General features: G+C 40.8%; 2 protein-coding genes and 1 long non-coding RNA gene across 7 annotated transcripts in view; 1 reads left to right on the forward strand and 2 right to left on the reverse strand.

Moving 5' to 3' along the window:
* The window catches only part of IPO7 (importin 7), a 38,953-nt gene extending 32,657 nt beyond the window's left edge, over positions 1-6,296 (reverse strand). The window contains exon 1 of the mRNA XM_064513028.1: positions 6,063-6,296. Within this exon, the coding sequence (XP_064369098.1) occupies positions 6,063-6,146 (84 nt within the window). The 5' untranslated portion in view covers positions 6,147-6,296. The remainder of the gene's footprint in view (positions 1-6,062) is intronic.
* Positions 6,297-6,497: 201 nt separating this feature from the next.
* The window catches only part of TMEM41B (transmembrane protein 41B), a 32,347-nt gene continuing 12,646 nt past the window's right edge, over positions 6,498-26,198 (forward strand). The window contains exons 1-2 of the mRNA XM_026104429.2: positions 6,498-6,761; positions 16,607-16,716. The gene's annotated coding sequence lies outside the window, so the exon portion shown is untranslated. The remainder of the gene's footprint in view (positions 6,762-16,606; positions 16,717-26,198) is intronic.
* LOC112985653 (uncharacterized) lies at positions 12,907-26,135 on the reverse strand. Of its 5 annotated transcripts, none has more exons than XR_010389494.1 (6): positions 25,895-26,135; positions 25,348-25,430; positions 19,720-22,681; positions 19,418-19,638; positions 16,357-16,640; positions 12,907-15,073 (listed from the first exon to the last, which is right to left on the reverse strand). It is a non-coding gene; the product is annotated as an uncharacterized LOC112985653 (long non-coding RNA). The 5 variants fall into 5 exon arrangements; XR_003259796.2 differs by having other exon boundaries at positions 12,908-15,073; positions 25,348-25,562; XR_010389493.1 differs by lacking the exon at positions 25,895-26,135 and having other exon boundaries at positions 12,907-15,070; positions 25,348-25,866.

Consider the following 26,198-nt stretch of genomic DNA (forward strand, 5'->3'; position numbering starts at 1 on the left):
GAGACTACAATTGTAGCAAGCTGCAGAAGCTTCCTAAAATACTGATTATATTAGAATGTGGAATTGATACATTTTCACTGGTTTCTATGAGCTATAATGAATTTAAAAGGCTAGCACCACAACATCTATACCATCATCTTGCTTTTCTAAAATCTTACAATTAGCATCCTTATTAACATCTGGAGCAGCAGCCACCAAACCGACCAGGAAGCTGAGCCACCTTATCACCTTTAAAGTGGTTCAAAGTCGAGATTCAGACTAGATGCGACTTTAATCCAAGATGACATATAAGATAAATTGTACTTTTCAAACATATCTCCTCTTAATCCACTCAGTTCATAACTAAGTTCAGACAGCTACATGACTTCTATGCATTCTTTGTGAATTATAAAGGATTCCCAAAGTCTCCACAACAACACTTCCCATACCACTGAATGGAACGTAGATTCCCAAACAACAAATTTGGAGAGGAGTAAGGACCACTACTACAATTTATGAAGGTACACGTGTACTGAAAGGTCAAGTTAAACCTCTGACTCTAAAAAACCAGTCACTCGCTCCCTCTCTTCAAAAAAATCAAACTGGAAATTACCAGATCAGCCAGCATTTTCCTGGTACTCAGATACAAATCAACTGTAAGATGAGAATCACCACATACGTGCAGAGTTCATAACTATGGCATAAAAACTACTGAATACACATCCATTTTAGCCATTGTAATTTTTAGAATTTTCACTCTCCATGGCTGGAGAGACGGCTGCCTCTCAGGATACCATGTTCCTGTTCACTGACACCATTGCTTAAAAAAAAAGTTCTGTTTTAGGTATTTATTCTGTACAAATACTGGCTTTTGTTTTAAGAGCATGTGATCAACCAGGATACATGATTAAAAGCAAGGTGAGCTGCAAACAAAGATGCATTAAATGACCATCAGGCAACTATCTGCACATAGAGGATTCTGCTGGCATATAAGTGCCCCAGTCTTCAGAAGGATCAGACACATTGATAGCACAGAAGTGAAAGCCACTGGCAAGTACCATCACTCTATACAGAATTTGCATGGCTCCAGCAAGCAAGAATTAAAACCAGGATTTCACAATGGTTTCTATTACATAACCTGAAGTGTATAGAGAACAGAAACAATTTCTATGACTTTAAAGTTTTGGCATCAGGAAAACTTCATCTCTTATTCTCATGTTCCTTGTTAACAGATACCCTTTACATACATGCATTTTATATAGATATATATAAAAAATAGTACAGTGAAAACTGACTGTGGCAGAACCATTTTTCTTTTTTTCAAAGTCTATTTCCTGACATGTAACTCAACATTTAATAAAAAACTGATCTAAAGTCTTTCCCCCTTACAAATGCTCCAACATGCCGTGTCACTGGTATGACTTTCTGTTGTCTAAGAGCCAAAGAATTCAGGGACTTTTCCCAAGAGCAATCTTTGCTATGCAGCCTTACCAGCTGAGGAATGTATTCTATCAGACCACAAACGTTGCACCACTGACTGTTAATATCAATCAGTTTTCTAGAACATACAATCTTTGTGCATATTTCATTGCACTTTTTCCTAGCAGAGCTGGTTCCTTAGGTATGTGCTAAAACACAATTTTATTATGACAATTGTCATGCCAGCTGCACAATCTGAAGTTTGAGGGAAATATTAAAAAGACCAACATATGGCATACATAACTACCCACAGTCAATTATGACTCACAAAAGCACCTTTCCCACTAATGATATCCACTAAAGTCAGTTACATTCATCTTTTATACCAGAATTAATATTTTACACAAAGCCTTCATGGTGCTAAATGATAAAAACAAGCAGCTTCATCTCAGCTGAAAGACCTCCATGTGTTCTTCTTATATGTTAAGTATCTAACATACTGTAATCAGACACCCCTATAGGTATCTCTTCACCTGTTACCAAAAAAGTAAATCAGAGAGGTACTAAAGTATTTGCTATAGGTTCCTGAACTTGAACACTAGGTTATTTACACAGTTATTTCAAAGTAGCACACATTTAAATAGAGATTACACTTTTTTTAAGAGACGAAAAATACTAATCCAGTACATCTCCTCCGTCCCAATTCTGAAAAGTCTACATGAAATATTTTATCTACCCCATAACAGTACTAGGTGAACACAACTACTACACTGAGATAAAACAGTTTTGTTTTCTTATAGCAAGGTAAGGTCAGGAACTGAAAGGCCATGCTGAATCAGCAAACTACGCTTTCAGTTCTGTTTTAAGAACTCAGCAGGTATGGAAGTCATTCTGACCTCAGGTTTTCGCAAGCCATTTCTGCCAGCTCCTATGCAGCTACGCTTTATATGTAAAACAAAGTTTAAGGTCTAGAAAACTACACACACGCATATCAAATCTTGCAAATATATTTGATGCTCATTTCACTGAAATACTGCCTGCAAGTACTGAAGCCTGTTAGTTCTTCTGTTCACAGAGGAAAAGGAATGTGCTCTTCGCAAACGCCAGCTAAGCACACACAGCAACTATTTGCTAAGTTATGAGAAAGTGACAAGTTGCCCTGTCTCTGCTAGGATTTTACCTCGTGCTGGCTAACATGAGTCAAGAAAATAACTTTTTCCTAATGAAGACAAAGCTCCTTTGGTTCCTTACTGCCCCCAAGGGGATTTCTGGTGTTGGACCAGCCTTGAAACGCACAATCTTCAAGCCATTTTTTCCCACCGCACCTCTCATCTAACGCATACCAAAACATATAAACGGAAAATAAAGGAAGTGAAAATAAGGGAAGTGAAAACAGTGAAGTATTTTTAGTAACATGTCATGCTAACATCTTGAAGGAAAAAAAATGCATGATCTGAAAATCAGACAGAGCCTGAATACTCGTGCTCTATTCTTGGTTTTATATATACTATAGTATGTAGCTATAGTCATACCTGAAAACCATGTTAAAACTCCCACGTAAAATAAATGCAGACAACGCTACAAATACCTAACCCAAAGTGTCCGAAACATAGCATTTGGTCAATATTTGGAGATTCTTGGATGAAAGTCATGAAGAAAGGAGCTTCCTTTTTCCCTTTTATAACCTTTCACTCCAAAGCTCCCAATAGCTAGAGTCCAATCACTTTATTTAATTATTCCACCATTCTGACATTTATATCAACAGAGCAGGAAATAAAAGACACTAAACTAGACCCTGCAGCACTCTGCTAAACTGATAGCATGCTATGGTGACCAGTCAACAAGCTCAAGCATTTTTCTTTCCCCTGTTGCTTGCATTTTAGAATATGAAAAAGGCAATATATAACCTCTGAAAAGTACTTTTTCAGTAGAGCAACAGAATAAGTTTCCTAAACAAACTGTTAAACTTTGACTTACCAAAACAAGAGTTACAGGCAGCTACTTTTTTTAAAACAAACAAAAAAACATTATCAGGCACAAAATTTAGGTTGCTACTCTAAAAGGATGCCTTAGTAGCTCCTATGCACAGGGGTTAATCTCAGACACTCACAAAATTTACATAATAGCTAAACTATATATATAGTGTGTGTGTGTGTGTGTGTGTGTGTGTGTATATATATATATATATATATAAAGTAATTAGATTAAAATACATCATCAATAATTCTCTGGAATTACAATGTAGAAACCTGCAAGGATGGTACTGTCTACCAACTACATCTTCATAAATACGTTGATATGAAGAGATGAAACAACACTGTGTATTGTTTTCAGAGTGTCATTCCATAGCTGCATTGTTAAAAATATCTATTTTCATCACCATTTCTGGGAAACACTTTATTCACACTGTAAAAAGACTGTTTCAAAAGGCAATGAAGACTTCCTGCTGCTTTCCAGTCACTTACTTGAAGAGTCTGCTTCTAAGTCCCTGTAAAACATAACTTTCCTCTAATACAGAGACAGGCAAACACCCAACTCCTAAGGGTATACCATCAGCTGGCAATTAGATGAGAAGCTGCAGGATACAAAGGCTAGTAGTATCATTCCCTAAGATTATTTTCCTAGTGAAGAAAGTAAAACCAAAGAAATTAAGAACCCTGATACCTGCAATTTTTTTAGCACCTTTCAACTCTGAAAGTTCTCACAGCATCTTACATTCAGTCAATAGAACTCAATAAAATTTAGTGGAAAAAAAGAAGAAAGCATAGAACAATTCATGACTTGGCCAAGGTCAAAGAAGGATTAACAAGGCCTGGATGAATCAAAAAATATACACCCCAGTCCCTTTCTCCAGTCTTTGGAAACTTTGCTGGTTGACAGGATACAATGAAGGCAGAACTAGATATTTAACTCTTCCACTAATTAGGAGTATCAATTATTGACTGAAACTCATTCTCTTTTCTGATAAGGTAAAACAATCATTCTACTGAAAACTAGTCTCGTCAGCCCATAAGAGGCACTTCAGCCAAATTAAAATGAAAGGTCAACTAGCAACAACCATTAGACTTAAATTACAAAAATGCTTGTGTGTCCCTGCTCACCTGCAAGAAGATTGTTCACTGCTATATGATTTCATCTTGACAGATGAAATTATTTATCTAAAATATTAACTGAAAACACAATTGCTCTAATGGGAACAAAGTTAGACCAGCATCCTGCAAGCAAATGCATAGCTGACTTCAGTACAACTATCCAAAACCAAGACCACACATGAATAAAACTACACACGTGTACAAGAGCTTGCAGATTTAGGGTTTAACGGAACTATTTTTTATCACAAAAGCTCTGTGAAAGATCAGTGAAACTACATTTTAAATTATAAAGGATTTTTACACACTGATTCACTGATGGCCAGTGTTTTTAAGGAGGCACAGATATTTATACTTATGTACCAATTTAATACTTTTGTAGTACGGAATAAATAGACGGCCATGTTTTCATCCAAAAGTGTGGAGAAAAAAAAGTCAGTTGATGGTGAGCACGATGCTTCGCTGAAGAACCCCAATGGCAGAGTGTAATTTCCTGAACGTTCAGCAACTCAAAGCCTGCAGAAAATAGCTAGAATAGATTTGAAGCAAGTTACTATGTATAGATATTGACATGCATGGAACACACACTCCAAAAAAAAAAGCATTCTGGAGACAGTTTAAGTTTTTACATACATATTATTTGTCTTCATAGGCAATTATACTACTTTCGGTTTAAATAAGAAACACTAAAATGGTTTGTACACAAGTAAACGGAAAAGACAGCCAATTACTTTATGCAAACCTAATGTAGTCACTGAATAGTTTCACAGCTACAGATTTCAAATGCACCTAGCATATATCTGTCACTCGCTTATTAAATGACTCGCAGGAGATTGGCCTAATTACTCTTTCCCATAGTGTGAGGAGCAGCATGTTCAGTTTTTGAAAGTTTTCCTACTGCCAGCAGATCATGTGGCCCACTTTTATCTGCACTCACTAAACATCTGCTCCACCAGAAGTACGCTGCGAGGCCCGAGGTCTGCTCAGGACCAACAAAGAACAGCGTTTATGGAAGAGCCCGACCAAAGGCAACACGAGAGCGGCCGCACGGGCTCAGCCTTGATCTCGGCCGCCGCCTGCCAGGGCGGGCACCGGAGCGGGGTCCCGGGCTGCACCCCGACCGCGGAGGAAAGTTCTGTCTCTCAGGCGGAACGACACAAAACGGAAAGTCCTCCCAAACCCAGACCGCGGGACCGGGACCTGCCGGTTTCGTCACGGCCCAGCCCCACGGGGGAACGCGGTCCGCCCGCATGACACGTCTGGCCCGGGCCCTGTCCGCGCTGCCCCGCACCGCACCGCACCGCACGCACCGGCGGCGCCCGCGCCACCGCACCGGGCTCCCCGCGCCGCCGGCCCAGCGCGGCCCGGCCGCTGCCATGTGCGGGGACAATGCGCGCCCCGCCGCGCCGCGCCGGGCCCGGCCGCCGCCGCCACACCAGGCCGGGCCCGCCCGCCCCCGCCGCGCCCCGCTCCCGCGGCCTCCGCCATCCCCGCCCGGCGGGCCGCGCCGCGCCGCGCCGGCCTGCCCCGCGCCCCGCCGCCCTGCCCGGCGCGCCGGGCCCGCGCCGCCCTCACCTCGTTGAGCTGCCGCTCGGCGGCCTCCCGCAGCGCCGGGTCCATGGTGCCCCGCAGGGCCTCGATGATGGCGCTGGGGTCCATGGCGGCGGCGGGGGGCGGCGGGGCGGAGGGCAGGGGCCGGGGCCGGGGCCGCGCCGCGCCGTGCGCACATGGACCCGCCGCCTCGCAGCGGCCGCCGGCGCGAAAGGAAGGGGAGCGCCAAAGGCCCGGATAGAGCTGCCCCCCGCCGCCGCCACCCGGCGACGCCCCTTCCGCCGCGCGCCCCGCCCCCCCGCCGCGCGCGGCGCCACGGGAGCTGTAGTCCGCGCGCGCCCAACGGCCGCCGCCGCGCGCCCAACGGCCGCCCGCTCGGCCAGCCCGGGCGGCGGGAGGCCGCGGGCCTTGTAGGGGGCCGCGCCGCCCCGCCCGCGCAGGGGAGGGGGGAGGAGGGGAGAGAGGAGGGGCCGCCGCCCTCCCCCGCCGCCGAGGCGGCCCTGGAGCTCCGCGGATGGCGGTGCGGCGGCGGCGGCAGCAGCAAAGGAGGGGAGGCCGGGCTCGGCGTTTAGCGGCTCGGTCACGTTAAGATTAAGCAGAGCCAGGCGTTTTACCGAAAATACCGCCCGCAGCAGGTGTGCTGGGCGCGCACGCTGTTTCCGGAGTGATTTGGGGGAGTTGTGAGGAGAAAGGGACGTGCGGAGGCACAGGTCTCCCCTAAAGGTATGTGCGCAGGATGCAGACAGCTTTGGAGCGTTTCGGGAAGGAGATCTGGCGTTGTGTTCTGCTAGTTTTAACAAAAATACAGAAAAAAAAACCTTTTAAGATCACGAAAATGCGTCATAGATTGTGAGCAAAATTCAATAGAAACAGAATCATGATTTCCAGAGGGGTTGAATTGGTCAGAAACTTGGAAGTGGACTACCTAAACTGTTCCTCCGTGGGTCACCTCTGCAGCCTTTATACTGCAAGCATTTAGGCACTGAGCTAATTTTACTTACATGAGTAGTCACTGTTACACAAGTAAAGCTATTTATGTAAATAAGTTATGTGCACAGCTATTTCTAAAACTGGTCGTACACAAAGTCATTAATGTATTATTTGGAGGATGACATTCAGCGATATACTTGAAAATTTTATTGTTAATTTTGTGAGAGGAGTTTACTGGACAGTTAGATAATACAATCAAGAAAAAAAGAACTGTCACTAGAAGCTCATCCCGGAAGAGCTCTCAAGTGAAGGCACACTTATTTATAAGAAACTATGTATAAAATGGAGAAGCAGAAATGCAGGTACAGATAGGAATTAATAACCTTTAGAAGTGATACAAAGTAGAAAATTGGTAAAGGACACTACCGCTATACTAGTTAAATTAAACTCAGCCTCAGGAAACGCCACAGTAAAACTTGATTGCCTTTATCGTCCCAACATGCTAGTGCTCTTCCAAACATTTCCCGTACATGGAGCTAGCATGGGCCAGGGGCCATTCCCAGCAAGTACTCTGGATGTAGTCAGCCTGCTTTTGAAAGCCATCCTCTCTCCGTTGGCCTCCGTCCCAGAGAATGGCCTGAAACTGGGTGACTGGTATCATCTCAGCCAGCAAAATTTGCATTAGTCAGGTTAATCTAGAGTTTCCTTTGTATATGAAACAGCTTAATGGAGTTTCTGTCGTATGTAACTTTTCTGTGATTGTTGCTGGACTGAAAAATGGATTTCACAGTTTCTCTTATTACTAGATTTATCTACATAATGCTAAAAACTTCTGCAGTTTACACTACGTAGCTTTTTTTTTTAATTGTAAGTATGAAAATGAGTGCCTCATTTCTGAAACTAAACTGGTTTTTGAAATAAACTCAGAAAAAAACATACATGACAACCAAATTTAGCAGACCCAAGTGGTAGTGTAGCATCATTTCAGGACATAATGTCATACTCTTCTGTGAGCTGCCCCGATCTACAGTCACACTCCAATTCTGGATGTTGCCAAAAAATTAAGTAAAAGTGAAAGACTGTAGATTCAATATCGACACAAATGCTACAACAACATTTTTTCCATGCTTTTGTGTCACAGCACTGATAACAAGATCAAATCTTTTCAGTGCTCATTCTATGAGAAGAGCAAAGCAATAATGCCTGTAACTGTGGAGAACTTGCTTAGACTCTAAGCTGATCAACGACTTATGAAACAGAATATATCTTCTCTCTCTCAAAAAATATACTTCAAAGGACAAGGGGCTCGTGATGCGCTGGCTCTATGTGATTCTTCATCAGATATACAGATGTGAAATGCTGCAAAGACAAGACGCACAACAGGGCGCTAACCATTGTTAGCAGAGATGCTGTGGTTGCAAAAGCTTATCACTAAAGCCATTGCCATTTCTACACAAAAGTGAAGAGGACAAAAGATAACTATGCAGAAGATTGTGGAAGTAGTTGTCCAGAGTCTGAGTATTCTGAAGTAGAAAATACTATATGTTAAGGAATGCTTGCATTCACAAGAATGTTTGCATTTGCGTCTTTGCCAGCCCAGAAGTAATTATAGTGACTAACCTCACAGCAGGATTAAATGTATAAATGGTTCACAGAAATTAATAAATACAAGACTCAGTCAGGATGGACATTTTGTGTGGATTGGGCACCAGCTCTAGAAGAAACATCCATGAGGATAACAGGGAATTTATCACAAATCCAAACAATTTGTTGATGGATTATGTTTGCCATGGGTAGCTTATTGTTAAAGAGGGAGATGAAATAGTAAGTATCAAAGAAAATACATGTCCTAGCGGTTAGAGTGGAGCAGCCTAACAGATGACAACCAACATCAGAGTATAGGGAATTAGTGAGCTGTGGCATCCTAAACACGCAAATTTTATCAAGATTGAACGTACGTGCTTCTGTCGGATGCTTTCTTTGTATCGTATTAGCACAACAAAATAGAGACTTAAGCTTAGCCATCAGGGCAGAGCAATTGGTGAATACTTCAGCTAAAACAGCTTATGCAGTCACAGAAAGGGAAAAAATCTCCTACCAAAGCATAAATAAATATCTTGCAAGATGCAACACATCATTTGATATAGGAATTAATTTAAAAAACAAATTTCAAATCCCAGGACTGAACAATGGAGAAAATTGTCCCTTAGGCAGTCAGGCCTCATCAAATGCTTGGTCTCAGAATGGAAAAAAATGCATACATGCTACAGAGATTAGCCTGCCTGATAACGTTCCCTGTTACGTGTGAATACTTGTAGATAACCAAAAAGTGCTATGACAGAATTACTGAACTTCTCAAATTATCTCATAAAAGATGGACATGTTATGCTGCAGGCCTTAAACGTCATGTACAAATTACACCTGAAGATACATATATTCTCACACATTGTCTTGGGATTAGCAATCATGTCTTTTTCCCAGAAAGCTGGAACAGTAACAAAGATAACAGTCATCAGCTTTAATAAAGTGGCATACTCCCTTGGAATTGACCACAAAGCGTTGGCCTGTATGCCTTTCTGGGGTACGACTCGGATCTCTCTAAAAAATTTTGGAGAAATTTACATGCTATCTACATATTCAAAAAAACGTAGTAGCTGATAAATGCTGTTATCAGTTGTTCTGTGCCAAAAGGGGTGTTTTGATGTCAGCCAAATAGACTCCAGCTATACAAACACAGTGTACTTCTTTATGAACAGCATGCAAAATATCAAGCAGAAATTTGGAAAAAATCCCTACAATGTGGACATACTTACCAGGTCCCACAAATCCAAAGGGAGTTTTACATTAAGTGAACGGCTGAATCACGAGCACCCCAACCTATCCTGGAGCTAATTCTGTTAAATCAAAGATGATAATAAAAAGGAAGATGGTGTGCACAGAAATATTGTGCCAATATGCAAAGTCTGCAAATAGAATAACAAGATTTATCCTCATATCAGTCACAGGAAAAAAAAAAAAGGAAAAGCTTAAATAGGATTCAGACATGAAATTATAAAATGAAATCGATGTTAACACAATTTGATGTAAAATAGTTATCATAAAACAAAGGTAATTAACCGTTTGATGAGTTTTCAAGTTTGGGTGATAAAATGGTGCAAATAAATATAGACTTCCTTGCATTAAAAATATCACTGTAGGCTATAACCCTGACTATACATTTAATGGATTCAGAACTGGCTAAATTACAGTTCTCAAAAAAAAAAAAGTGATAAGTGAAGAATGATTATTTAAAGGACCAACTTCTATTGGATTTCTACTGGTATCACTAGCAGAGTCTTTGCTATTTGATACTTCAAGCAGTCTTGAAATACATATAAAGTCACTGCAGCAAAATGTGAGGATGACACTAGATTAGCAAAACGGCTCCATATGGATGCAGCAAGGTGGTAACTTGAACAAAAAACAAAAGGCACTTTTTAATACAGCAAATGCAAAGTTAGATATTTAAGAACAAAAAGTGCAGGCAAGTTCCTCTAGACTGAAAGGATTGTCGGGGTACAGCGGGCATACAAAGTGACATGAGCTCTCGGTATAATGTTGTGGCCAAAGACCTAATACGATCTTTGAGTTGCAAACAGAGGTCTGAAAAGTGGGAGTAAGGAAGTGATTTGTCCCTGCCTCTGATGTTGGAGAGACAGATGCTACATTACCAGAGCATAGCTCTAGCATTTACATTTTTTAAGCATTTACAACCTACGTTGCATAAAATAGCCACAAAAATTATCTGAGATGAAGAAAATAACCTTAAAGAGACATATTTGAAATGTCCACATTTGATTCAACATAAAGGTTGAGAGGAGTCTTGATTATTGTATATCACTAATATTATGGTTAAATAAGGCAGAGATTTACTGGACAATTTAAGGGAGGATCTTTCCTAATGTCTCTGCTCTGATGTTAGGAGAGGATGATGCCATAGCGCGCCCACTGTGTGGTTGCACAGCTCCTTTCAATCCTCCCTAGTTAGTTTGGAGTTGACTTCACTCCCAGGTTAAATTTTGCTCAAGTTTCATTTAGGATAAATACAAAGAAGCCACTAAGTTCCTTCATGTAGCCATGAGCTGAATAGTTCCCCTCCCCATATTATTCCTCAAAAAAAAGGACAAATCACACCTCCAGCCAGATGGCAAGGCATGAGCAGATGCTAAACCTCATATTCAAACCAGTTTCCCAGGGGACAGAGATTGAAAACACAAGATTAGGTCATGAATCGGTGGAACTGGAGTATCAGCGTATGTAAGTGGAACAGCAGGAGTGGAAATGCTGAGAGATGATGCAGCAGAGAAACGCTACTCACTGTAACAGAGCCAGTGATATTAAGGCCTTGAGTAAATGCCAAGAGGTAGAGCTTTTATAGAGCTTTTAGGTCAAGGGCTTATCAAAAGAAAAAAAAAAACAAACTTGAGCAGCGTGTTTAAAAAAACTGTAATGTCTGATTCTCCTGAGTTCAGGAAAACTGGACTTTGAACCTTTTTTGCATAAACCTCTTCTCAAAGGTACAAGACTCCGTCGTCAATTCTTACTTTTAACAGAGCTAACTCTGGATAGCAAGCTGGGGAATAAAGAGTGACAGTATCTCCCAGGAAGAAAATGCTGGGTACTAAACAGCTCTTTCCTGAAGAAAGATGTAACAGGATCAAATATCTAACAGATGAAACCAGAGAATCATTGAAACAAACTCCCAGTGGAAGTAACCAGTTCTTTATCTCTTGATGTCTTCTGACTGAGACCAGACGCCATTCTAGAAGATACATTTCAGTAAAAACCACAAGCTATGCTTTAGTCAAATGAACAAGATTAGAGTTTTAATAGCGAATACCTGGATAACACTTGAATTGTCAGTGTATACAGGATGTCAGACTAGATGGTGTGATCTTAAACTGCATGAAGGTTTGGGGTTTTTTTGCTATGGGCTTTCGAGCTGGATGTATCTGTAAGTGAAAGCTCTGTTTCCACATTGTGGAAGTGCAGCTCGCTCCACTAGAGCCTGCTTCAGGCTCTGTGCAGCAGGCAGTGGAGCAAGACTGTCTGTAGCCACAGCAGTTCATCTCCTCCTACCTCATGTACTGTTTTCCAGCCTCTGTAAGTCATGTGCCTATGCTTTGAACTTCCTTTCATTGCCATGTGGAAGATCTGCTCTGCTACTCTCAGATCCAGCTCTGTTACTCCAACTACCCCAGCCAAGCTATGCAAAAAATGCACAGTAACCAAATCTACTTCCCTCCATGTGGGGAAGATGAAACAGCAAGTGGCAGTTTCAAATAGGCCTCAGTGGCACAAAGAAACAGAAAATGAAATGTCAGACTCTAGAAAATAGTGAATTCTATGCAAAAAGCATTGAATTACGTGTCCATTAGGAAAAATGCCAACTTACAAAGCTGCAGAATGGTGGATCTGTGGCACCCAATGATAAGCAGGAGATAAGACCAGCTACTTGTGAAAACTGGTAAGATGGCACTAACAGTTTATGCTCTTTTCATGTTTTTAATTCATTTCCACAACCATAAAAGTTAGAAGTGTATCTATTGTGTATTTAAAGGAATGTATTGTATTATTTTGAAAAGAAAAATCATACTGAAGATCACAGAATTGCTGCAAGTGAATACAACGTGTCCTCAGAATGACTATGATCACTACGCTCTTCAACAGTGTTTCCTCTTTATATACATTATAGGCATGGTTTACTTTATTTTTGCAAGAAAACCAGTATGCCCTGTTCTTTCCTTACCTTTCCTTAATTAGGACCCCATGGGCATCCCATTTTTCATGCCTGCACCTAAAGTGGACACCCACGGATCAAATGAAATGTAGACTTTAAATTCTGAGGAAGCAAATTTCTAGAAAACCTAAGTATAGAGGATGTGAATCCATGATTTATTAGTGTTCAAGTGAAATCTGATTTTAAAATACAGGCTTTCTGTTGTAATTTTTATGATTAGACATAGCAATAAACCGAAATTGTTCAGGAATAATTGTGATAATGTTCAAACTGGAGAACATGCAAAAATTCTGAATCTTCGTAAGAGTGAAAAATTACAGTTCAGCTGTTACTATAGTGGCATTATTAATAATATGTGGTGAACTGAGGCTTAAATAAGCTATATGTAAATTTAACAAAATATAATATTTCTGTCTATTTAATAAGACAGAGAGGTCAAGTTAGTCCAGTTTGGAGTAATTTTAGTCTTTGTAATCGTATACTGCTTCCATTGAAATTTATTAAATGACAGTGATACAATAGATCAGGACTAGAATTTTATTATATTAAAAATTCTCTCAGCACTTAGGAGAAGCTTTTCATTTGCAAAGAACTGCATACATACATTAATAATTTTAGTAATTTAGTAATGTAACATTCAGTTTGTTGAACAGTTCTGGTCTGTACAGTTGTAAGCAGTTCCCTCAGTGCACACAGCTGCTTGGGAAACCTTCTGGCAGGGCCCCCGCCAGCAGATACAGCTGCCCGTAAAGCACCCTGCACGCTGGCACCGTGGGGCCTCAGGAGCACCATGACTGTGCCCCAGAAGTCTCTGATATTCTCCCGCTGCCCACACGCCTCGCCATCAATTGGCAACGCTACTGCTAGGGAACACTTTTTTTCTACAAACCAGATCAGTGCTTTGGGAAACTTTGTTTCCTCTCAGAATCTTAAATTGTCAGTAGTTATTTAGACTATACAGAGTTTTCCATAATGGTGAGGAGCACTGACATAATCAGTAGCATGAGGATGTATACGAGAGGGGAGAGGAGAAAAAGATGACTATGGAGGCAGCAAAAAGAGAAAAAGATGGAAAAAAGAAAATAGAGGTGGAGAAGAAATGATGTATCAAGAGAAAGTATAAGAAATAAGGTAGAGGCAAAAGGGATGAAACTGAAAAAACAAAGTTGAAGAAATCTGTTACAACTGTTATGCAACTTAAATGATCTCAAATGGCTGTGGTAACATTCATCTAAGCATGAGAAATTAATAACTATGATCAGCTGCTACTGATGACCACTACCTTATTTTCATGAATTCATCTATTTTGGATTCATTATCTATTTATTCAAAAAAGAAAAAATATATATATTTTTGGCATAATATGATATGCTTTTTTTTCCCTTCTCCAGCTTTTCAGATCTGCCTTTCTTTCTATCTTTTCTAAACTTTAGGAGATAGTTATATATACAACTAAGTCAATATAATGAGTATAGTGTCATTTTTAAATAAAAATCTAAGTTCACATCCTTAAAAGTTTCCTGTTTAATCTTCACAAATAACAAGTTAAAGATGACAGTCCAATGCCAAGACAGATATGCTTAAAATCCATTTTAATCTGAATTTTTCAGATTAAAATTTAGGCCAGGCAATTAGGTATGTTCTTTCTACTCCCTTCCTGATTTGATATATATACTTTTGTTTTAGAAAAGTAAACTGAATGGAATGTACAGTTACCAGATAGATGAGTATTACTGGAGAACAGGTAAAGTGATATCGAAGCAGGTAGATAGAAGAGAAGCCTTTCATTCAGGAAAACTGGAAATTCAGTTTTGTTCCTGTATGGAATATACAGTTGAAAACAAAGGTCCCATGCAAAGCTGATGAAGAATCTGAGCTGCATGGCCAAATGCATTTCTTTGGGTCTGAACTGAAATAAAGGAGACTGACTATTGCTTGGTGAATTCTCTGTCTGAGAGAAAAATTGCTATTAAAGCATAATAAGTGCATCAAAAAAATATGCGGATACAGGCAGGGAGGCACTTAGAGCTAATTGACTGGGAGAAAACCGAAGCTATAGAGAGCTTGTGAGTAAAAGATAAACTCGAAAGTTGTTTACAAGTTGTAAAAGAAATATATTATCCCTTTCTATTTGATTCTAGCTAAACTAAGTGAAACAACACTTTAGATACATATTTTTTAAATAAATAGGATTTCATGAAAGTACCTCAGGCTCTCCTAATATACCTTGATTCTGGCTTGCCAGGACTCTCTCTTGTACTCCTGGCCTTTCCTGAGCAGAGTTCCTCGTTTGAGAACGTGAAGTGGATTCTCATTTATATTTCTGCTGGGGTAACAATATAAAATAAAGAATTACTACAGCTGAATCAAGCTGCAAGTTTATTAAAATATTTGCATGAAATTATATCACCAGTGTAGCAAGTAATTCCACATTAAAACAATGCTGGTTCAGCAACCATACAGTTTCTACATAATAATGACATATCAGAATAATGACATAACAAGCTTTTTAGTTCTTATAAAACAGCTTATCAGTGTTTCTGCGGATTCCTTTTATTTTCTATCTTGCTTATTCAGAAATTATTACATCATATTAATTAATAGCAAGTCTTTTACAAGCATCTGACATTTCTTTTCTGCAGTCATTGGTTTTAGTCTATTTTATTGTGGGAAGTGGGCCAAAAAGCTGGTCCTGTAGTCTGTTCACAGGCAATAAGGAACTAGTACCATGCACAGTAGAAAAAGTGTGTCCTTAATCACAGACATTTGTAGATCTGGCTTTCTGCATTCAGCCAGGCTATTCAACAGGAAACTTGTCTAGGACTGGATGCATAATGTTCAAGATTAGAATGATGAGGTTTCCTGCAAAGGACTGCCTTCGATAAAAACAGTCTATACTTATCAGACCATCCCCATTTAATCTCTAATCCTGATTAACAACTGACTCTGTGATGCTCGTTATTACAATAGTGCTATCAGTCATATTATAGCCTTTTCAATTAATTTAATAATTTCCCATAGGAATAGATGTATAGCAATTCATTCCTCAGAATGTTGGCAGATTTTCTAAAATGTTTCAGTTAAACACATTCTGACCCCTTTGATGTTGCCCTGAATTTTAATTATTTTCTGTTGCAGAATTCTGGTTTAATGATGACCTGAATATATTTCTTAAAAAGTAACTATATGTGAGGTTGCAAATAGCAAGGATGAACGGTTTGTTCATTATGCATTGGTTATCAGCCCATTTGTTATGACTGGTTAGTTCCTAGAAAAGCTTAGACCTTAAAGGCCATAAGAGGAGAGGTACTGAGCACTCTCACTGCAGATTTTTTGTATCTCACAGAAAAAGCAAAACAAAGGGAAATTTGACATGACATTCACATATATTCTGATTAGACTATGCATTAGTGAAACACATTGGAACAGGAAAAAAAAAAACATTCTACTAGCCTTTCCCCTCCAAATCTCAAATGCATTCGTGCAATTGAGCTGAAGGTTTCAGGGACACCTCACATGGAAATATTAGCTTGGGAAATATTTAAATGTTTTTAACTTTTCCACTGGAAGTTTTGGTTTTCTGGGAAAAGTAGTATCTGTTTTTCTTACCCTTCCCTCTTCTCCAATCTGTTTCACACTCCCACTGCACCGGAACACACTTCTCCATCTTTCTTTTCCCTGTTAGAATTTTTATCCTAATCATTTTCTTCACGAACCACATGTCTACCATTTTGTCATTTTTTTCCAACTCTTCTTCTGTCTGGTTTCCACCTCTGAAGGTCCCAGATTTTTCATCTCTTCTTCCTCTGATATAGAAGAAATCTTCAGTCAAAGTAGAAACTCTGACCTCTCTCTTCAGATCTTCTAAAGCTTCTGAAAACCTCGAGGAACACCTGGGAATAAAGCAAAGGAACAACTAATCTGCCAACTTCTGATGGCTGACCACCAGCCAGTGGTTCATTGACTACTGTGAGTAACTGCTGATCAGGCTATTTAAATCTGATAATTATTAATTCTGAAACGTAATGGGCATTTAATTGGAAAGGAACCATTTTGATAATCTTTGTTTAAGTTTCCATTGCAAGCTGGAAAAACCTGCAGAAATAACCCTTCAGCTACCTGATCTTACCATTTTTCTGCCGTATTTCAATACAGCAGGTGCTTTTGACAGACCACTTTCTTTCCTGGGTGGGGGCACCACCTCTGGTTTAGTCCTTTTTGACCACTCCATCCATTCTGTGGCCACTGGGAAGAGGAGAAGGAGTCTCCATATTTGTATGACTGTATGATGAACTACATATCCCTCTCTTCATATCCCACGTGTGTATACACTTTCCAGACTGATGCCTCTCCTATGATCCTCTTCAGCAATGAAAACAATCTCTCAGAGCGTGAGAAGAGAATGTCTTTGATCATCTAGTGTGCTGCCATTTTTGGGGTGCGCTGGTGACTAGAATAGATTCAGTAGCAACATTAAAAGCAGCAGAACTCCAAGCTGATGATTTTATGAGGGCTGGAAGAGGGATGAGTAGCCTAGTGCCCCAGTCCTTGATAGCACTGCCCAGTACGGGTATGCAAGGTCTTGTGTCACAGAGCATGCTGCTTCTGCCACCAGACCAGATGTGTGTTCTTCCGTGTGGCATAACATTGCTTACCAAGGTATGTAGGTAAGAGGGAAAAGTATTCCTGGAACATAAAACCCTAAGAACACAGTGTTTTATGATACTGTGCTACACTGGGACATTCTGACCCTGGACTTGAGAGAAGTTGAGGTCAGAAGTCAGATGCTCAGCATTTCTGAAAAGCTCTATCTTTGTAATTTCTCCTGTGTCAGGAGTGGTTACCATAGTCTGGGTCCCATTTCTTAAGGTCATTCTGTTGTTTAGGTAATTAGTGAGAAGACATGCAGACTACTTCTTGTAGAAAGTGTTAACTTTATGGTTTACTGGTCTGTTGTAAAAGTTCACAATTATTTGCCTGTTTGGTAACTGTACTGCTGACTTGCTCATCCTTTTCCAAGCCAAACGTGTTTAACGCGTAACAGAAAAGGATTATTAAAACTGTAGTCAGAGTACAACATGGAAGATGATCACTGATAATTGGCCACATGACTGCAGTACCATTAGGAAACTGGCTGTTGACATAGCCTTTTTGCTGGTAACCTGGTTGAGGGCTGGTGGCTCATTGTGTAAAGACCACATTCCAAGAGAGCTACAGAATAAATGAGGAAGCTAAACTGGTTTCTGTTCAGATCACAACAAGTTCTCCTTCCTTTTTATCTTTCAGTGTTTCTTTTCTGGTTTGTATTTTACTAGTTGGAAGTTTTTTTTGATAAACGTATTATCCCCTTTAGCTTCCTATTTTAGCTTTAGAGGATACAGCTAGGACCTCAGTTCAGGGCAAATCAGAATAAAGAACCTTTCTGTATGACAGCATAACCTGCTTAGCCTAGTTACAGTGAGAAAGGAAAATGCAAAAATGAAATGCCAATAGACAATTACAATGATCTGGCCTCTTGTCTACTTTTTAAGAACCTGGGAGCAAAGGGAGATCACTTAGGTCTCGGTGAATTCCACATGGGTGGTTCCACTTGGGCCTATGTGGACTAGTTGAAAAAGCAGCTTAAATACACCTGATCACACTCTGCAGCATTAATTTCTGCCATTACTCCAGCACATTAGACACTGTCAAAGCAACACACCCCAGTATGTGTTCAGTACTGGGAGGTGGCATGAAGCTGGCTCTCCAGATGATCTCTGTGGGTTACCTTCATGTGAACCCCAAGCTTTCCAGATAAGGCAGTGTTACAGCCACATATGCAATATGGTTATATCCGGAAAAATGACCTGGCTCACAAAGGTGGCTGTAAATGATGGGGGTGAGATTGGATGAAATGAGCCACAGACATAGGCTGTCTAAACAGGCATAAGAAGTCCCCACTTCTGACTCCTTTTTTCTGCCATCATACCATTCCCACTGTTACATTTAAACTCTGTGTGGCCATGCACTGAGCCAGTTTGAGAACTAGTCCATTAACAAATAAACCAGCAAAAAAGAAGCAAAAAAAAAGATTATTATTCAGTGAGATCAAAGGTCCCTGCTCAAGTTCCCTATTCAGCCCACCCCCTTAAATTCATGTGCCCTTGATAGAGCACATGAACAAGAAGTTAAAGGCCAACCCCACAGTATATAACTAAAGCCTCAGTTTAATTTAGCTGAAACTCCAATTACCACATTTGTAGAGGTAGAATCTGTAAAAACAGTCTGGAAAAGTATGTAATGGCATTAAAGAGAAATTAAAACAGATCTTTGATCAAATCAATGTTTTTATCAGCATGGAATAACTTCAATTTGGGGACTTTTGGCCTGTGGACAGGTATGTCCAACTGTCTTATGGCTGTAAATGGGAAGGGACCCTTGAAGGAACACATTCCTCCTCTGTAGGAGGAAATACCTGAATTTTCAGGTACGTTATTTTAAAACAATTATAAACTCAGCTGCAGACAGGATAGAAATTTGATCATTACATTTAATCCTAACCTAGTGTTAAATACAAATAATGGACTAATGGGTGTATCCCAGGATATTGGCACATACAGTCTCTGCCTCAAATTTACAAATGTGATAGCTCTCACAGGCAAAGGAATAAACACCAGGAGATTATACATACCTCAACTGCAGACAAGTGTTGCCTGGCTGAAGTCTTGCACAGCTGTTTTTCAGTCAAGCAAGTACCCTCCTTCTCGCAGCTCTGCATATGCACTCTCTTCTTGTGCCGTATCCCAGTTATCTGTCCGTGATTTGGACCGTTGTTCATGTTGGCCTCCCCTTGCAGCACCCTGGTCTGTTAGGCATGGGCTGTGCTGTGCTTCAGAAGTGCCTGCTATGAATCTGAAGGAGACATTGAGCAAGAATAAGGTGTTAGGAAGATTTTCTTGCTTTGGAAAGATTTTTACTTCCATTGCAACATACCTTAAAGAGCTGAAATTGGCTGAACTTTTTGACATATTTTCTGCCTGAGTCTGTTCCCAGAACTCAGATGCCAAAGGCTGGACTAGAAGTTGGGATGAAGCAATTGGCAGGGTGAGGTGGAGTTGTTCAGCCCTCTTCCTGTTACAAATAGTAAGTTTTTTATTTCTGTTAGAACACTTCAGATTCCTTACACTGTGATGAGAACTCCCTTCTTTTCTTGGTATTTTTAATCAGAACTTTGTCTTCTTAGAGGGAGTGCTTCCTGAATTTAAAAAAGGAATGGGTCTGAAGTAAGACCTCTGAAGGTTGCCCTGCATTTATGGGACCTGACGGGCTTCCATGAGGCTTAGTTGGGATGGTGTAAGTTTATCACAGAGTAGGTTTCTCTCTACGATTTGCAGCAGGACAAAATAGCCCTTAATTCTTGCCTTCTTCCATTAGAATATAAGGTATGAGCAGGCTAACCAGAAAAGTTTCTTTCCTTGTTTTCTTGTTTCACCATTGGAGGATGCAGTAGAAAAAATGTAGGTGGCTATTTAAGGTGATCTATGAAATATCAAAGAGGAACTAAAGAGCTCTATCAGAGCTGAGAATCTGGCCTTTATTTTTACCTTTTGGGATAGAAACATCATAACTATCTATTTTACTGTGTTTCTAGTTAATGAAGCAGTAATGAAAATATGTACATGCAACTAAAACCAGAAATTGCCTGAGTTATACTTAAAATGTATATAAAATTAACAAACATACCTTCTATAAATAAACTACTGGGAGAGAAGCAAATCTGAACTTTTATGATTCCTGAGCTCAGACTCAACTGATTTTAATATTTGAAAGGTTTGCCCTCACTTGCTGTTTAATTCCTTTTTCAGCTCTTGCCCTTGAGCACTGATTTTTATGAATAAAAGCTTTCATTCACCTATGGGTCTGGCTCCAAGATATTTCTAATCCTTCATTCATATAACCAGAGCTATCCAGCTACAAATATGTGCTCATTTATATTTACCTCACTTGTTGGTGACATTTTTCTATTAATTTTTATCAGTATATTCCATCCTAACTTTTCTTCCTGCTTACTCACCAGTTATATCCTAAAACTCTTTACCATAACTAACAAAAATAGGAGGTATAAGCTCATCAGAATACCCAAACCCATTCTTTACAAAGGGCAAATGTTTATTTGGTTTAAATTATAATTTGGATAGAATCACAATCACATAAATGCCAGAAGTTTAATTTCTAACGCATATTGCTTAGTTTACAAAGTACTCCAAGCATTTTTAATTGTATCCCAGCAAAACCATACTTAAGAAAACTGTGAGAAGCATACTCTTTAAGAATTCTTGACTCTGTTAAAGCTTGTTTATATACAAACATTGCACCCATATAGCTAAATTAATTTAGATGTGCTTTAATTACATTAATGCCAGTTCCTTGGAAAGATGTTCATATACCATACTGATAGTGTCTTTAAACAAATTAGTTGAAGTTGGTAAAAAATATCAGTAAGGCTGTACAAACCTAGGAGTAGTTTACCAGTTACATCAATATGGTCATATACATGATTTTGTTGTCTTATTTGAATTCCTTCCCAAGTGATATAAATTACACTGTGGAAGGATCTTCTTCTAATACAAAAGAACACCTCTACAAGTTGGGGAATTACAATGATGCAACTCTATTAGTTAAGATTTATGCCCCAGATACAGGTTTCATAAGACTGTAAATCCTTCTTTAGCACCTGCAGAGTTGGAATAAAAATGCAACTGCCACAGAATACAAATTCCTCCTTTGACCTAAAATGGATCTGCTGGTATAAATTTGTTCAAAACTTTTCAAAAGGTACTCTTACTCCAGCAGACCTCTGGGTATTGCATATATGCACTGCTTTACTGCAGACCTCCTGTAGCTGTCTCAGAATGACTGTGCCAGCTTCTTCTTTGCCAGCCTCCTTCCACATCTGTGCTCCAAGAGCAGGGCCTGTGGCTACCCTCCCTTTGGAGCTGGTTCAGGCAGTACTCTCTCTCTCATTAGGATGCTTGTTGGATTTTCACCTTTCCTCCTTGCTTCCAAACTACTACTGTTCCAATCACCTCAGCACACAGCAGCTGAATTCACCCATTCTGGGAGACAAGTTGGCACCATCACTCCATCGTGCCAAACCCAGAGCCTGACTCAGAGCCATTTAGATAGAGATAATATGCTGAGTGCTCATAACCTTCAGACCCTATCTGTCACAATCTTAACCAGATCAAGGAGGAAATACTGGGAAGAAAACGTCTATGCAGAGTCCTTTTTCAGAAACATAAGGAATGCTGTGACCTGTTGTGCCATCTCTGCACATTTCCGTTGGAACAGTGCTCAGGCTCTGTGATCGCTCACAAGGGGCGTGCGGGCAGCAGCGGGCACTCTGCGCCTGGCATGTTGTCCAGCTGAATGGTAGAGCTGGGTCCTCCACCACTTTCCTTGGAATAGTCTCAGGTGCTGACGTGAGCTCTCCGGTGTTTTCTGCCCTTCAGGTTGTTACAGCTTCTTTTTTCAGCCTACTACCTCTTTGAGCTATCGGCAAAGTTGCTCCCCATTCTGCTTCCAGCAAAACTGGCTGCATTATTCTAAACTTTAAACTGTTGGTCCAGAGTAATTTCTTGCCATGTCTACATACCATAAAAATGCTAAAACAAGAACAATTCAGTTTTCTTTGCAGTGGTCAGAAAGACGACAATAATATGGGAAATGATTCTAAATCTGCACTTCTCCACCTCAGGAAATGATACCTATGATGTAGCTATTGATTAATTCTCCTGGTTTTGATAAGGTTCAGCTAGAATCTCTCAGGAGCAGGATCACTCTCTCCCCATCTCTCCTCTTGCTGACAGTCCTCATGACTCACTCTGCAACGGCATCGGCAGTGTCAGTGACTCAGCCATGCAGCACGTGATCCATCAGTCAGTCTAGGCGTGATCTAAAAAAGAAGCAAATATAAGTTTTGTGTGCTGTGGGAAGCCAGCTCTTTCAATTTGATAAAAATAAAATGTTCCATCCAATCACCCACAGAAGGAAGTGACTTCATATAGCCGACCACTTAGCTACAATTACCCTCGTAATTGTCAATGTATTTTGTTTCTTTTGAGCAGGTCAGAAAAGGGTTTTCCTTTTGGTGCTCATATATTTGAAAGATCTCTTATGTTCCCAATTTAAGGTATATTTTCCAAAAAACAACTCATGTAAAGCTTGTGAGTACTTGCCTAATTCAGTCTATAGGGATGGAAAGTGCTGTTCCCACTGGCAAAGCCAGTGAGCAAGCTCTAACTGGAGACCAGAGCACTTTTATTATTCTTTCTCTGCTGAACTAAGTGCTGTGCAGTATGTCTCCTATATCAGGAGGTGTTTAGAAAGGAGCTCCAAGACAGAGGAGATTTTACATTGTAAGAAGCACAACTGAACTCTGCAATGAACTTTGAAATTATATATTGTCTATAGGGGATACTTTATACATGAAAAGAGTAAATCTGTTTTCAGTCCACAGCTATCATTCTCAGCACCTTGTGGAGTGAAGCTGTTTCCAGCATTGCTGATCCTAAGCACATGTTGAAAGAGTTGTCTTGATCACTCATTGAGTTCCAGTTAACAAATTCCTTTCTCCTTTGAACACTAAGAGATTCTCAGGCTGAGCGGTATTGTTTCTTTGCTTTCTTTTCATTAAATGAACACAATTTAACCTTTTGTAATATAGGTTCTGAGTTATTTTATTTACAGAGTGAATCTTAAGGAACATTCTCCAGAAACGTCTCATTTTTTCTTTGTGAACACAGAGGTTCTGCAGGTATTTGATGGTGTGGGCATTTTTGGAGGTGACTATTTAACTTGTCAGCAAATACTAAACACCACTGACAGTTTCAAGGTTTTGTAAAATAGCCAACACATTCACAACAGCAGTATCCCCCCCCCCCAAGAAACCAAGAACAGCATAAAACAGGAAGTCTAAGAGTTTTCTGATAATCTAGTCTAACAAATACCACTTATGCACTATAGTTCGACTTCAAAGTGATCTAGTTAATGAATCCTTGCATTTCACGCTGGCAGCAATTCAGAAAGCCAGAGCTCCGTAACACAGAGTTGGTTAGATTTATCTTCTCTCTTTTTAATGAGATATATACTAACACTGGGAAGCTACTGCAGAATCAGTGTCCTGGGAACCATCTGCAGGCCATGCATTTGTATTAAATAGGAGGTAAAAACATGGAGCAAATTTGTATTACTGTAATTATTTGTTGTATGTCTCATGGTAGTGTCTAGAAAAATGGAAACTGTAGGAGGCTTTAGCAAGAGTCAGTTGTTAGATTAGGCAGCCTAGCCTGTGTTGTTAGGTTACCTGCATTTATTTAGGTAATAAAGAGGGGCTACACAATACAAAGCGCATTAGTTAGAAGTCAGACATCAACTGAAGCATGCTCTGTTTGACTCCTTTGTTCTGAGTGATTATTGGACAGCAAACATGCCAAACTGGTATTCATGCCCCACTGTACAAACTACTATACCAAAATAAAATAGAAGACAGCACTTGCTCCCAAGTGTTCAGAACCTGCTCTGTGGCTCTTAAACCATAGGCCGCATTTTATTTACCTCTTTTGGTAAATGCTTTTTCTTTTCTGTTAAGGATGACTTGGGATAAAATTTGCTGTATAATAGTAAACAGATTTAGAATTTTACTTCCAACATTTTTCAGTTTAGTATCTATTTCATGTTATGTCAAAAGTTATCCAGAGAACAAAGAAGTCCCAGTGTTTGAATCATTTTACCCAGGGTACCAAAAGCAATGGAATAATCAAAGAGAGATGCTGAATATGATGTGCATTTACAATGGGGGAAAAAAGCTATCTATTATGGTGTCAGCAATTCCTATCTCACTAATATGTACACTTTTCTAGTGGAAGGGCTTGAAAAAACAAAGCATTCTCTCATCTGGGAACAATGCCCAGAGTAACAAGTCCCCAGTCCTGACTGGCTCCATAGGGCACTACTGTTTTGCAAATATCAAATAAAAATGTTGAGTGAATTACACAATTTAATGAAATCATATGAAATAATCTGACTCTAAGCATCTATGAAATTCCAAGTAAATTAAAGCTTTATATGGAATTTGGTATTTCTCTTGGAATAGGATCATAATTTGTAGTTTGGATTATTTCCTCCCACTGAATTTGGCAGGGATTGTACTTTGCACTATTTAGATCTTAAAATAAATAGCTTCCTACACAAGCGTTTTTTTAACAATGTAACAAAGCAAACTAAGAGTACTGCCGTGTGCTAAACCAAATCTTCTTTACTGCTTTACAAAGATCTGTGATCTCAGGAAATACTTATCTGTAAAACACTACTATAGAATTATTTATCTGTTGTTTCCTTTACAAGCAAGCTCAAAGGACGTGCTTAGACCTGGTGTGAAGTTAGTTGCAGCCAGAGTACGGGGACAGATGAGGCCGAGGTCGGGCCTCGGGGCAGGCCCCGTGGCCTCCTCAGAGATTCCCCCTGCCAGAAGGCCCTCAAGCAGGACTGGAGGTTTGCGAGCAGGTTCAGCCAGGCAAGGGAGAGAGGGTGCCGCACCAGCTCGCTCAGCCAGCCACCCACCTAAAAGCTTGTGCAACGTGTGTGGCCAGTTGCATAGCCTTTTCTCTGGAAAACGCCATGGCACTTCTGGCTGGCAGGGAGAGCTGAAAGGTGAAGAGGTGTCGCGTTGCCAAAGGATCGTATGAGGAAGGAGGAGCTTCAGGGCCAGGTGCAGCTTGAAGGTCAAGGAGCCCATGAACACCGGGACGTGACCCTCGCGTTTTTCAGAGGAATTCCTGACTCCCCACCGACACAAGAAACACGAACAAATCCGGTGGCAGCTTGGCGAGCTTCCCCCTTGGCCAGGGGAAGGGAGCGCAGGGGAGGGGAGAGCAGCCCAGCCCAGCCCAGCCCAGCCCAGCCGCGCCGCGCCTCCCCACGGCGCCAGGCCCAACGGTCCCAACGGTCCCAACGGCTGCCCGAGCGGCTGCCCCGCGTGGCGGGTGCCCCCGCCCCCGCCGGCATTTGCAGCCCGCCCCAACGGGCGCCGCCACTCCCGCGCCGCCACGGCACGGACGCAGCCGCCGCCGGAACCGTATTTGCCCATAGTTAGCGCGTGCCTGGTTACCGTATATACCCCTACGGATAGGCAAGCCCGGAAGGACGTCGGCATAAATACGGCGTTAGGCATGCCCTCTTCCCTCGCGGTTACCGCGCTCCCTGACAGCCTCGTTTCAGCCTGCGCCTATACTCAGAGCGGGCCCTGCTGTCCTGATGTGGTTAAAACGGTTTCGGATGGGCGGTCTCGTATTTATTTCGAAAAACAAACGGCTACTGCACTGGAACAACGCTTGCTTTCACCGTATTTACACTCACTTATCGCCGCCATTTTGGAGGCCGTAAAGCAAAGGGTAGGACACGTGCTACCGTAT

This window comes from Dromaius novaehollandiae, chromosome 5 (genome assembly GCF_036370855.1).
Source record: "Dromaius novaehollandiae isolate bDroNov1 chromosome 5, bDroNov1.hap1, whole genome shotgun sequence".
Lineage (NCBI taxonomy): Eukaryota > Metazoa > Chordata > Aves > Casuariiformes > Dromaiidae > Dromaius > Dromaius novaehollandiae.